The sequence below is a fragment of the Phoxinus phoxinus genome (genome assembly GCF_949152265.1).
Source record: "Phoxinus phoxinus genome assembly, chromosome: 23".
NCBI classification, from domain to species: domain Eukaryota; kingdom Metazoa; phylum Chordata; class Actinopteri; order Cypriniformes; family Leuciscidae; genus Phoxinus; species Phoxinus phoxinus.
Window position 1 is genome coordinate 2,814,965 of NC_136898.1, and position 14,251 is coordinate 2,829,215.

The 14,251-nt window shown below is 37.6% G+C and overlaps 1 protein-coding gene across 3 annotated transcripts in view; it reads right to left on the bottom strand.

Moving 5' to 3' along the window:
* ttc28 (tetratricopeptide repeat domain 28) overlaps nucleotides 1-14,251 on the bottom strand; it is a 322,557-nt gene that overhangs the window by 24,064 nt on the left and 284,242 nt on the right. For all 3 annotated transcript variants that reach the window (XM_079599116.1, XM_079599115.1, XM_079599117.1), the window contains 3 exons: nucleotides 11,492-11,601; nucleotides 5,920-6,049; nucleotides 3,702-3,920 (listed from right to left, as the gene is read on the bottom strand). In XM_079599116.1, coding sequence (XP_079455242.1) covers nucleotides 3,702-3,920; nucleotides 5,920-6,049; nucleotides 11,492-11,601 — 459 coding nt within the window. The remainder of the gene's footprint in view (nucleotides 1-3,701; nucleotides 3,921-5,919; nucleotides 6,050-11,491; nucleotides 11,602-14,251) is intronic.

Sequence of the window (14,251 nt, forward strand, 5' to 3'; positions counted from 1 at the left end):
GTATATTGTATTGTATTGTATTGTAATGAACAATATTGCTGGTGGTGATGTTTTATAAAAGCAATACATAATGAGGTTACTCAGTACAGTGATTTCACAATAACACTTTACAATAAGGTTCATTAGTTAATTATAACTAATATTAGATAACTACCTTAGTTAACATGAACTATGAATGAATACTAATACAGCATTTAATAATCTTAGGTAATATTAATTTCAACATTTACTATTACGTTATTAAAATCAAAGATTGTATTTGTTAACATTAGTTAATGCACTGTGAACTAACATAAATAAACAATGAACAGCTGTATTTTTACTAACTAATATTAACAAATATTAATAAATGCTGTATCAAATGTATTGCTCATTATTAGTTTATGTTAGTTAATACATTAATGCTAACTGATTAACCTTATTGTAAAGTGTTACCGATTTCACCATCACACTTAAAGGTCAGATGTAAAATACAATCATTCAGACTGGACCGATCGGGTCTCAAACTCCAGTGTTTTAGACATAAAGTGCGTGCTTTGCCTAATAATGAAATTAGAATAATGTATAGAGCCACACAAGAGTCACGAGCAAGGTCAGCAGTCTCCTGTGACAGCCTGAGATCTAGTTAGGTGGATTTTGTAAATGAGCAAAAGCACTCCCGCTTTCAGACGCACGCTGGTGTGATGTGTGTTTCTGCTACAGACGTCAATGTTGGAATAAATAAATGAATGAGCTTCAAGTCCAGAGATGCAGACGTGTGTGAGTGTGTGTCCAGGGATATTTAGTGCAATAAATCTAACACACACACACACACACACACACACACACACACACACACACACACACACACACACACACACACACACACACACACACACACACAAATTTTGGTTTAACTTAACCTTGTTGCCTTAAAATTTTGAGTTCGTTGTAATTAAAAAATTGAGTTAATACAATGAAGAAGAATGGTTTAATAAACAGAAACTCAAAATAGTATGTTATCTTCACACGTTAGTTATCAAAGTTGATTAGACAAAAGTTGTGATAAGTTGTGAAAAGTTGTGATAAAAAGTTGTGTTAACAAATCATGAAAATGTTTTTTACAGTACACACACACACACACACACACACACACACACACACACACACACACACACACACACACACACAGGTTAAACTTAAAAGGTGAAACTAATATATTATATAGACTCATTACATGCAAAGTGAGATATTTCAAGCCTTTATTTGTTATAATTTTGATGATTATGGCTTACAGCTTATGAAAACCTTTTTCACAATATTCTAATTTTTAATTTGGGGTTTTCATAAGCTGTAAGCCATAATCATCAAAATTATAACTAATAAAGGCTTGAAATATCTCACTTTGCATGTAATGAGTCTATATAATATATTAGTTTCACCTTTTAAGTTGAATTACTGAAATAAATGAACTTTTGCACCATATTCTAATTTTTCGAGTTTCACCTGTAGATATGTGTATGTTTTATTTATATTTATGGAGTGTGTTTTAAGTGTGTGTGTGGTAGTGACGGGTGGCATTAGGGAGGCAGGTGGTACTGCCGCTTTGCATTAATTCTCAGCTTTTTAGCAGCTTCACCAAACAGCAGGCGGCACAATGAAGCCGTGGGGAACATGAGGAGTGTGAATCTGAGTGTGTGTGTGTGTGTGTGTGTCACTCGATGCTATACTTTTGAAAGTGAAGCAAACCCAGATTAGGTCAAACAACAGTTTTTGTTTTGTAGGATGAGGTTCAGCCAAACTCACGGCGTGTTTGAGTGTGTAACAGCTGCATTCTGGGTAAATAATGACTTAAATTGTCTGATGTTTGTTATTGTATTTGAAAAAAGTTTAATAAAAAAAAAAATAATAATAAAAAGAATGACTTAAAATAGCTGACATCAACTTTTAATCTAAGGATTTTTTAAACTGTATCTTTTTAATGTTTTTCTTTCTTGTGCTTTCTTCATGAAAATGTGAATTTTTGTCCTGTGTCCCCAACTTTCTGCATTAATAAACTTATATGCACTGTATGTACGCAGAGGTGTAAAGTCCAGCTTCAGAAAGTAAAAGTAAAAATACTCAGGATTTTGTGTTAATCACCAGGATTTGCTAATTAGCACAGTTTTCCAGCCAGGAGATCGAACTAATCAGTGGAATCAGCTGACTGAGTTCATGGGTGGAATAAACACATGGCAGGACTTTTACTTTCTGACCCCTGGACTTTACACCTCTGTGTATGTGTATGTAAATATGTGACCCTGGACCACAAAACCAGTCACATGGGTACATTTTTTGAAATTGAGATGTATGCATCATATGAAAGCTGAATAAATAAGCTTTGCATTGATGTATGGTTTGTTAGGATAGAACAATATTTGGCCGAGATATGACTATTAGAAAATCTGGAATAAAAAAAAAATCAAAATATTGAGAAAATCTCCTTTAAAGTTGTGCATTTATGTTCACGATTGTGCTGCATTCACTCACAAAAATACATGTTTTATATATTTACGATAGAAAAAGAAAAATCAATAAGAAAAATCTATAATTTTGACCCATACAATGTATAGTTGCTATTGCCACAGATATACCCGTGCGACTGGTTTTGTGATCCAGGGTCACATATGTACATAAAGGCTCTTATTTACATCAGTAGTCTTTAGTTTATTGACATATTTTTGTTTGTTTTTGTTCTGCATTAACCAAGTGTGTGTGTGTGTGTGTGTGTGTGTTATTGATCTGTTTGAGTGTCAAGAGGAGCGGTGTGTGTTGTGTTGGTCTGTGTTCAGACAGACAGACAGTGTCTCAGCGTGTCTCTGATGAAGGGTTCAGCCGTGTGCTGTGCCTGTCTGACACCTCCATCACCCCCCCACCCACACACACACACACACACACACACACACCACATCACTCCATCGCTTCAGTCAGTCTGAGCTCAACACACACTGCATCACACAGGCAGCACTGCCACACACACACGCTTTACACTACCTGCAAAAGTGATGTTGTGTGTTTTTGTGTTTTGTGTGTCAAATGTTTTTGAAGCCTCTTCTGCTCAGCAAGGCTGCATTTATTTAATTAAAAGTACAGTAAAAATGTTTTTATATTATTACAATTTAGAATAACTGTTTTCCTTGTGAATAGGCCTATATTTAAAAATATAATGTATTCCTGTGATCGAAGCCTAATTTTCAGCATCATTACTCCAGTCTTCAGTGTCACATGATCCTTCAGAAATCAGTATAATATTTGCTGCTCAAGAAACATTTATGATTATTATCAATGATGAAAGTAGTAATGCAGTAAGGCAAGTCACATGACTTCTCCCTGCTTTCTCTCCGTACTTCAAATACACACACACACACACACACACACACACACACACACACACACGGAAAAAAAAGTGTGTTACATTATTGCATGACTGATAATTGAAGTAGGCCTAACTAATGACACATCTTTACTTTGTATTTAAAGCAGCACATCAGCTTGTGCTATGCATTCAAAAGTACACACACACACACACACACACACACACGGATATGTTTAGCTTGTGTTTATGAAGCTTTCCCATGAGTGATATGTCCTTCAGACCGTATACAGTTGTGCAGAGTGTTAGTCTGGAGTGTTAGTATTAATGGACCCTCGCGGGGTTTGAAGCGGACTCTCGAGTGTCTTACCGGACCCCGGGGCCAGGAGCCAGCTGTACAGGTACCCCGCCGCCAGGGAGAAGTAGAGCACCAGGGCCCGCTGCCCGTTCACCGTGTCCAGGATGTGCTCCACCGTCACGGGTGTGTACGGGTCCGAGTCCTGCTGGCCCGTCTGTCTCTCCACCAGCAGATCGGCGAACGCCCGAGTGCGCCCGCGCTCCGCCACGGCCAGCGCCTCGTCATGATGCCCTGAGCAACACATTACAGTTACAATCAGCCTTTATTCGTCATTACATCAGGATACAACAACATTTTTGAGAGACAGCTCAGCGGCGCTACAATACACACACACACACACACACACACACACACACACACACACACACACACACACACACACACACACACACACATACAGTGAAACTCGAAAAATGAGAATATGGTGCAAAAGTTCATTTATTTCAGTAATTCAACTTAAAAGGTGAAACTAATATATTATATAGACTCATTACATGCAAAGTGAGATATTTCAACCTTTATTTGTTATAATTATGATGATTATGGCTTATGAAAACCTTTTCACAATATTCTAATTTTGAATTTCTGTAAGCCATAATCATCAAAATTATAACAAATAAAGGCTTGAAATATCTCACTTTGCATGTAATGAGTTTATATAATATATTAGTTTCACCTTTTACAGGTGAAACCGACTGTTTGCACTGTATTTTATTTTATTTTATTTTTATTTTTTACTCTAAACTGTTTTAATTATTCTTATTTCTTTTGATTATTTTAATTTATTCTATGTAAAGCACTTTGAATTGCCATTGTGTATGAAATGTGCTATATAAATAAACTTGCCTTGCCTTGCCTTGCCTTTTAAGTTGAATTACTGAAATAAATGAACTTTTGCACCATATTCAAATGTTTCGAGTTTCACAACACAACAACAACACAATCTCTTTTTTCCCCAGAGGTCAAAGGTCAATGCTGGTCTTCATAAAGCTATGATCACATCAAGTATTTCTTACTTCATTTACAGAGATCATTGACCGTTTCATCGTCGCTGTCAGGCGGAAACCTTGTATCTCCATATTTAACTTTTATTCATTAATCATTACTATTGATCACCCTCTGCGTCTGTCGGTGGGTTTTGCAAAATGCAAACCAATGAAAAGTGTTAAAAGAGCTTGTGACTAAACCTCATAACTCTCTCAAACTGAAGAAACTCAATCGTGAATGAAGTGCCGCACACGGCTAGGAACATCTCTGCTTGTTTGCAATGCAATGGTACATCTTTACTTTACTCTACAAACACTATACACTGTATATATATGAATGTTTCACACATTTGAGATGAGGAGAGGAGTGTCATCAAATCATTGTTTTATATTATAAGCTTTTTCTGTGAATTGTGGTCTATTCATCGCATATGGCTATCATGTGACTTATGACATGACCATTTTTATTGGTAAATTTTGTGCTTTTAATATATTGTAATGCTTCTAATGTGCGGAAAATATTTGTATTCAGCAAGGATGCATTACATTAATCAAAAGTGACAGTAAAAGACATTTATAATGTTCCAAAAAATTATATTTAAAATAAATGCTGTTCTTTTAAACTTTCTTTATTCATCAAAGAATCTTAAAAAAAGAAAATGTGTCGCAGCACAACCGTCTTTAACATTAATAATCAAAAATGTTTCTTGAGCATCAAATCCTCATATTATAATGATTTCTGAAGGATCATGTGACTCTGAAGACTGGAGTCATGATGCTGAAAACTCACAAGAATAAATTACAGTTTAAAATATATTCACGTAGAAAACGGTTATTCAAAATTGTAATAATATTTTAAAATATTACTGTATTTTCCCCCCAAATAAATCTGATGAGCATAAAATACGTTTAAGACATCTAACCATCTATACCTCCTTGAACTAAAATACATAGCTTGAAAAGCATAAAATATATTTTTCACATTTTACACAAATAAATGTATAATTTTTCAAGGATTTTTAGATATCTGAACTGGTAAACTAGTCAAAAGAGACTAATTAACTCTTTTTTTTTTGCAATGTATCCATTTCATGTGCAGTCATGTGATCATTTTAGCAAAATAAACCCCTTTATAGTGACCGTACATGACGTTTAAACACTGTTCTGTGGTCTGAATGGTTACCGCGTGATATATGCAGTGAGGAAGAAGAAGAAGAAGAAGAAGAAGAAGAGAGTATTTATACCCAGGCTGACAAGGACCCTCTGGAGAGCCTGGTACGAGGAGGTCTGCAGGTCGAACAGCGAGAGCTTGTAGTCGGTGCTGTGCTGGGCTTCATGACGGATGGTCTCGAACAGAGCCGACGCACGGTACAGCTGTGAGGCAAAAACAAGATTCACACATGTGTTAATAATAAAGCCCTGACCTGCTCTGACACCGATCACGAAACACTGCAACGTGTGTGTTATCACGCTACAGAGAAACATGACGCCTAATGAGAGCGGTGTGTTTATCTGCAGTGCTCAGGTGTGGCCAGCGGAGGGCAGCAGACTTCTACGCCTGAGACACTTTCACACATTTCTATGCTTGTTTTCTTGCTGTCTTTAATCAAATCACAGCAAGTCAAGATGAAGCCCTTATGGAGCCTTTGAGCAACATAAAACCAATCTAGGCACGTGTGGAAACGAACGTCCAAAAACAGCCACAGTTACACAACTGCAAGCGGCTCGTTCTCGTTCAGTGATGGAAAGTGAGTTGAGGCGAGTTAGTGTGTGGGATGACTGACGTGGTATTTCTGGCTAATGATAAGCTCTCATTCAGAGTCAGCGTACGTGTGTGTGTGTGTGTGTGTGTGTGTGTGTGTGTGTGTGTGTGTGTGTGTGTGTGTGTGTGACCGCTGACAGCTCGTGTGCGTAAGGGAGAAAACGAGCTGACATCTGAGTTGAGAACAAACCTAAAGTAGCAATGCTAACTTAACTAAGTTTTTCAGTAGTGTGACGAATTTCATCATGCCTTAAAATATCTTGAATGTAACTCTACACCCTTCCCTCATTTAGTATCGAGGAACCATGAATATGCTAATTAGCCCCGCCTCCACTCACTCATGCCAGCTCACAGCTTAAGATTACAGTAGGGTTCAGTTCTCACTATTAACTATGTATTTTGCCTCAATAAACTCCCATGTACTGCTTATTAATAGTCATTAATGTAGTTGTTAAGTTTAGGTATTGGGTGGATTAAGGGATGTAGAATATGGTCATGCAGAATAAGGCATTAATAAGTGCTTTATAAGTACTAATAAACAGACAATATCCTAGTAATATGCATGATAATAAGCAACTTAATAGTGAGCATTGGACCCTAAACTAAAGTGTTACCAATTTTTTTGTTGTATATATATATATAAAAGTTGTATATTCAATGTTGTATGTTCAATGATATTCAGCGTACACGACATGCAAATATTTGTTTCTTATTTTATGCAGAAATCGGACTAAACTTTGTGAGGTTTATGCTTAAAACTAGAAAAACACTTGGGAAGATAAATATTAATGCGATAACTTTAAAAGTTAATAAAAAGAAGTTTTAATATCTATGCAATTTGCTCCACAAGCAAATGTGTCTTGTTTACAGAATATTTCAATATTTTTACAGCATAACTAGACAAAAATACCGTTTATAAAAACGTGTCAGTGTATATACACTAAAAAAAGGTGTAGGATTTATTTTGAAACCATTTCACTCAAAGATTGCTAGTACATTTCACCAATAATTACAAAGAAATGTCGAGTAATACATTGAATTAAGCGTGACATTTTGAAGCAAACTGAAATATTTTCTTGTAAAACACACTCCAGTCATTTTTTGTTTCATTTAGTTTACAGTGTATTTGTCTTGTCAAGCCGCCGTCCTTCACAGTATCGCAGGGTCTTGTGCTTCAGCGCCCCCAGCGCTGGCTGATGCTGCATGTTTGAGTATTTATGTGTTTTCAAGATATATGTGTGTGTTTGTGGCGTGGAATGCAGCGTTTCTCAGGGGTTCGGCTGCAGAGAGCCCTTCATCAGCATACAGCACAGCCAGCCTGCAATCAATTAAGAGCGGAATGCATCAGCACACACACATACACACACACACACACACACACACACACACACACGCATTCCATCTGCAATCTGCAGCGCTCCAGAACTGTCTGTACCTCTCTCTCTCACACACACACACACACACACACACACACACACACACGCACACGCACACACACACACACACACACACACACACACACACACACACACACACACACACACACACACACACACACACACACACACACACAGAAACTCCATCTGCAATCTGCAGCGCTCCAGAACTGTCTATACATCACACACACACACACCAAACTGAGTCACCAGGGAGGAAGGCCATGAAAAGCTACTATTACTACACTCACACACACGCTGTACTATCAGCTGACTCGGGTTTCTTTTCATTTTCTCCACTCCACGGCCTCTGCAAACGCAGACACAAACGCTCGGTCGACACATTACAAGAGCATGTACACCTTCTGGCATATTTTGGAGGCTAAAATACTTTCTCATTGTCTAGTTTAATATGCAGAGACAACTATAGTTCATTCATAGGTCAATATCCAGTGTGTCGCTTTTTAAAGGGGACCTATATGCCCTTTTATAAAGTCTTGATGTTGTTTCTGGGTTCTACTAGAACAGGTTTTCCTGCTTGAATGTTGATTATTTTCCTCATATCCTCCATTGTTGCGGCTCCTCTCTTCCCAGTCTGTCAGTAACGCTCTGTTTACTTCCTGTCTCTATGAAGCCCCTCCTTCTGAAAAGCACACTGCGCTCTGATTGGTCGGCAGGATCACTGTGTTGTGATTGGTCGAGCGCGTTTGGGAAATGTCCCGCCCCTTACCATAACCGCCAGTTTAACACACTACTAACTAACTCAATCAGGCCCCGCCCCTTTATTATGCAAATTAATTATTTAAATGAGGAATATTGTGACGTGTTCTTATAACCTGCAACCTGTCACTCACATGAGATCCACCAATAGCAAACCACACCCATCCAATCAATTCCCCACAGACAAAATCAAGCCCCGCCCACATCTGCTCTTGTTCCAGAAGCGTTTCACTTGAACATACGTCACTATATGGAAGAAGAGACGACCACAACTTCCATTTCATGCCGACTTTAACAATAACAACACTGACCCACGCTATATTTAGAGACCTGAATATGACTAAGACCTTTGAAGGACTCTTTCTCTCAAGACACTAAAAGAAAACACCCAGCAAACACCTAGAAATCATAAAAAGTAAATAAAATAAAATACATTTTGGAGGGAAAAATGTTGTTAAAGTGACGTTTCCTTGTGAGATCTTGCAGCACACACACACACACACAACCGGACGTCTCAACAAAAGCAGCACCAATCTAACGTGTAGTCGTGGCGTGCGTGTTTGATTGACAGCTGCTGCCAGAGGCTCGAGACTGACTGTTTCTCTCTCTTTCAGACGTCCCTCCCCAATGGCACAGCTGCCTAATTGACAAGATTGGCTGTACGATGATATAAACACATTATCCTCTAATCTTCCGTCTCCCTGTAGACGTTCGGCACACATGCGATCAACATCCTTGAGACGCGAGAACGGCTCTGTAATTTACAGAGGGAGAAGAACAATCTAGAGCTTTCCGGCCCAGACGGCCATGATGAAATGTGATCCGAGCAGACGATTACAGAGACGTCACCGTCTGAGCCGACCACTGAAGAAATCAGCAAAAACATCTCATAAAATCTGTCACTTTGAGCTCAGAGGTTCAATACACCTCAGTCTGGTTTCGGGGTTTTTTATTGGAAAAATTAGTGCACAAAGCAATCCTAAACTGTGACAGGAAAACAAATTAATAACAAAATTCATAATGTTGTCTTATTCAAAATAATAAAAAAATTCTGTTTTCTATGTAAATATATAGTAAAGTGGAATTTATTCCTGTGATCAAAGAGGATTAAAAAAAAAAAAATTTTGCTGACCCCAATGGTTTTAAACAATATGAAAAGTGCCAAAATCAGATGATCTATCTATCTATCTATCTATCTATCTATCTATCTATCTATCTATCTATCTATCTATCTATCTATCTATCTATCTATCTATCTATCCATCTATCTATCGCCTGTCCGTATGTCTATCTATCCATCCATCATCTATCTATCTATCCATCCGTCCGTCCATCCGTCCGTCCGTCCATCCATCCATCCATCCATGTATCCATCCATCCATCCATCCATCTATCTATCTATCTATCTATCTATCTATCTATCTATCTATCTATCTATCTATCTATCTATCTATCTATCTATCTATCTATCTATCTATCTATCTATCTATCTATCTATCTATCTATCTATCTATCTATCTATCTATCTATCCATCCATCCATCCATCCATCCATCCATCCATCCATCCATCCATCCATTCATCCATCCATCGATCTGTCCGTCCGTCCGTCCGTCCGTCCGTCCATCCATCCATCCATCCATCCACCATCCATGTATCCATCCATCCATCCATCTATCTATCTATCTATCTATCTATCTATCTATCTATCTATCTATCTATCTATCTATCTATCTATCTATCTATCTATCGCCTGTCCGTATGTCTATCTATCCATCCATCATCTATCTATCTATCTATCTATCTATCTATCCATCCATCCGTCCGTCCGTCCGTCCGTCCGTCCGTCCGTCCATCCATCCATCCATCCATCCATCCATCCATCCATCCATCCATCCATCCATCCATCTATCTATCTATCTATCTATCTATCTATCTATCTATCTATCTATCTATCTATCTATCTATCTATCTATCTATCTATCTATCTATCTATTTATCTATCTATTTTAACCCAACGGCTGGGTTTGTCCATATTTGACCCAAAATTGGGTTGAAACAACCCAGCATTTTTTAGAGTGTATGCATGTATGTATGTATATATTATATATATAAGCTGATATTGGCATTTTTATGTACACTATTGTTTAAAACCATTGGGGTCAGCAACATTTTTTTTTTCATAAAAAAAAAAAAAAATATATATATATATATATATATCATGCATCCCTATAATATTATTAAATGTTGGATTCAAACAGTTATTTAAACGAATCTATCTGGAGTATTTCTGTCACTGTCAGGTTGATTAGTTCTTTATGTGATTCACTTGGACCCTTTAGCATTGACTTGTGAATCATTCGAGTGTAAAACTGTAGCTCAAGCCGTGATGCTCTCCAAATAAAGCTCTGTTTGCACTTCAGCACGTCCATTTCTGCACTAATCGATGGTGTGCATTCAGGCCGCGACCATTTCGTTCACTGTAGTGCTGCTAGTGACACAGAAATCACACACCGCGGCTTTGAGCGACTCAAATGAATCACTGAATCGGTTCATTGGCGCTAACGATCGGATGAATCGCGTTACATCCAAATCCTCATCAGGGATTCCTCAAATAAACCATGAGCTGGAGTGTTTGCCGTTCGTCTCGTTTGGACTGGATCAATTAGGGCCTGAATGCAGAGAGAGTGTGTGTTTGTGCAGCGAGACTCCTCTTTGTTTGTCTCACACAATGATGAAGTCACAAGTGAAGAGTCAGACGGAGATGACAAGTCCGCAAACACACGTACGCCTACAGACACATCATTAGAAGAGGCAGAGACAGTGGAGCTCTGTCAAGAGGAGCGTTCATGAGCGTCCTGTGCATCTGTGCGGGGACTGTGTGTGTGTGTGTGTGTACCTGGTGCTGGGATTCCTCCAGATTGCCGCTGGCCCACAGCGAGAGCCCCAGACGGTGCCGAATCTTGGCCTCGTCCTCTCGACGGCCCAGCTGCTCCGCCAGACGCAGACCTGAGACACACGAAACAGAGATTTACACACCAATGCTTCTCCAGGAACTGTTTAAAATGAACAGTTTAAGTTTACTCATCCCAACCCCACAGCAAATACTGCTTTTCTTGTTTTAATATATCAAGATTTTATGATTTATGGCTTTTAGTCGATGTTTGTTTACAGTAGAGATGCAGTAAAGTTGATAATTGTAGTCTTTCTCTTCCAGACAAAGATTATTATTTTAGTATTATTAGTAGTATTTGTGACCCTGGGCCACAAAACCAGTCATATGGGTCAATTTTATGAAATTGAGATTTATACATAATCTGAAAGCTGCATAAGTAAGCTTTCCATTGATGTGTGGTTTGTTAGGATAGAACAGTATTTGGTTGAGATACAACTATTGAAAATCTGGAATCTGAGGATGCAAAAAAATGTAAACATTGAGAAAATCTCCTTTAAAGTTGTGCATTTATGTTCACGATTGTGCTGCATTCACTCACAAAAATACATGTTTTATATATTTACGGTAGGAAATTTACTAAATATCTTAATGGAACATGATCTTAATATCCTCATGATTTTTGGCATAAAAGAAAAATGGATCATTTTGACCCATACAATGTATAGTTGCTATTGCCACAGATATACCCGTGCGGCTCCAGACTGGGTTTGTGATCCAGGGTCATATATAGTAATATTTTGAATAAAGCTTTTATTTATTTTTATTTTCAGTTTTTTATTTTGATGTAGAGTTTTAGCAATGTGCTTGTCATTTTATGTATTTAATGTATATATATTTTAAACAACATTTATATTTAGCTTTCATATTCCAATCTTAGCATTTAGTAGACTTTTTTTTATATAACACTTATTTTAATTTGTAAAAAAAATTTTTAAGTTTAAGCTTTTACCTCATATTTATATTTTGTATTCCTACCAGCTATATTTCAATTGACCAAAACATTTCAAAATAGTTTTAGTGTGTTTCGTCCATATCGTGACCAGGTGTTGCTAAGATTCAAAAAGGACAAAAAGTATACCAGTAGTTCATAAATTAAACTTAAAAAGCTGTTTGGTTAAATATATTGAATATAAATTTTGATAATTAATCCTTTTATTAAGCAAGGACATGTTAATAAATTGATCAAAAGGGACAGTAAAGACTTGTTATAAATGTTTTCTTGCTGTTCTTCATCAAAGAATATGGAAATAATGTATAACAGAATGATTTCTGAAGGATCATGTGACCCTGAAGACTGGAGTAATGATGCTGAAAATACAGCTTTGATCACAGGAATAAAATACATTTTAACATATATTTAAGCAGAAAACAGTTATTTTAAATTGTAATAATATTTCATAATTTTACTGTTTTTACAGTATTTTTGATCAAATAAAAGCAGCCTTGGTGAGCATGAGAGACTTCTTTCAAAGACATTACACAATCTTACCGACCCCAAACATTTGAACAGAAGTGTATATACTTTGATTTCATACTTTTTCCTTCTGTATTATCTGGAAGAAGGGTTTAGGGGGATAAAAACATGCATTTTATTTTGCTGGGTGAAGTATCCCTTTAATAAAAGCATAAGCAAAACTCTCAGCACTCAAAACCAGAAGTGGTGGAAATCACTTCTCGTATGTGTCTTGTTTTTAAATTCATATTTTGGTGCGCTCTGCAATTAATCATTCAACAATAACAGCCTCCAAAACATTCCCTTGTCTTTTCTTCCTCCATTCTTTTCATTCTGTCTGTTTTTATGTTTTTCATCTTCAGACTGACATGGCTGTCGGGACGCGCTGGTATTTAGGTCTCATCAGGCACTGATCTAAAGAAAAGCCTCAAATGATTTTCCCCCCGTTCAACACAGACTTTAATCGCGTTTCAATCCCACTTTGATTCCTTTCGAGTTCAAACCCAAGACAAAAGAAATGTTCAGTAAAACACTCCCCTCTTCAAATACACGACCGCATCGGTCTGAATTATACACTGTATGTATTTAGTGAATGGGTAAATACAACACTAATATCCAATTATCCATTTCTTTATCCTAATTAGTCTTTGTAAACAAATCTCTTTTTAATTCTGACAGAAAGTAGTATGCAGTATGCACACTGTTTGACAGTCAGATCAAATAATCAAAGGTCATGTCGAGAATATTCACTGTTTAAAGGGGACCTATTATGCCCTTGTCTTGATGTTGTGTTTTTAGGCTTTACTTGAATGTTGATTATTTTCCTCATATTCTCCATTGTTGCGGCTCCTCTCTTCCCAGTCTGTCAGTAACGCTCGTTTACTTCCTGTCTCTATGAAGCCCCTCCTTCTGAAAAGCACACTGTGCTCTGATTGGTCGGCTGGATCAGTGTGTTGTGATTGGTCGAGCACTTCCAGCGTGTTTTGGAAATGTCCCGCCCCTTACCATAACCACGAGTATCAACCATAGACTGTAAAAAATATGGGCGTAGTGTCCGTGACGTCACCTGTAGGTTTCTGAAGAACATTTCTAATCCCAAAGTGGGCGGAGCCGGCCGTCGCCATCTTGGCTGCGCGTCACTCCCAGATAAATGAAAATGGGCTAAGAAGCGGATTAGCTGAGAGGTGACGTGACGCAAACAGACAGCAGACAAACGGCTAGTAGTGACATCAGCTGCAATCCACCTGTCA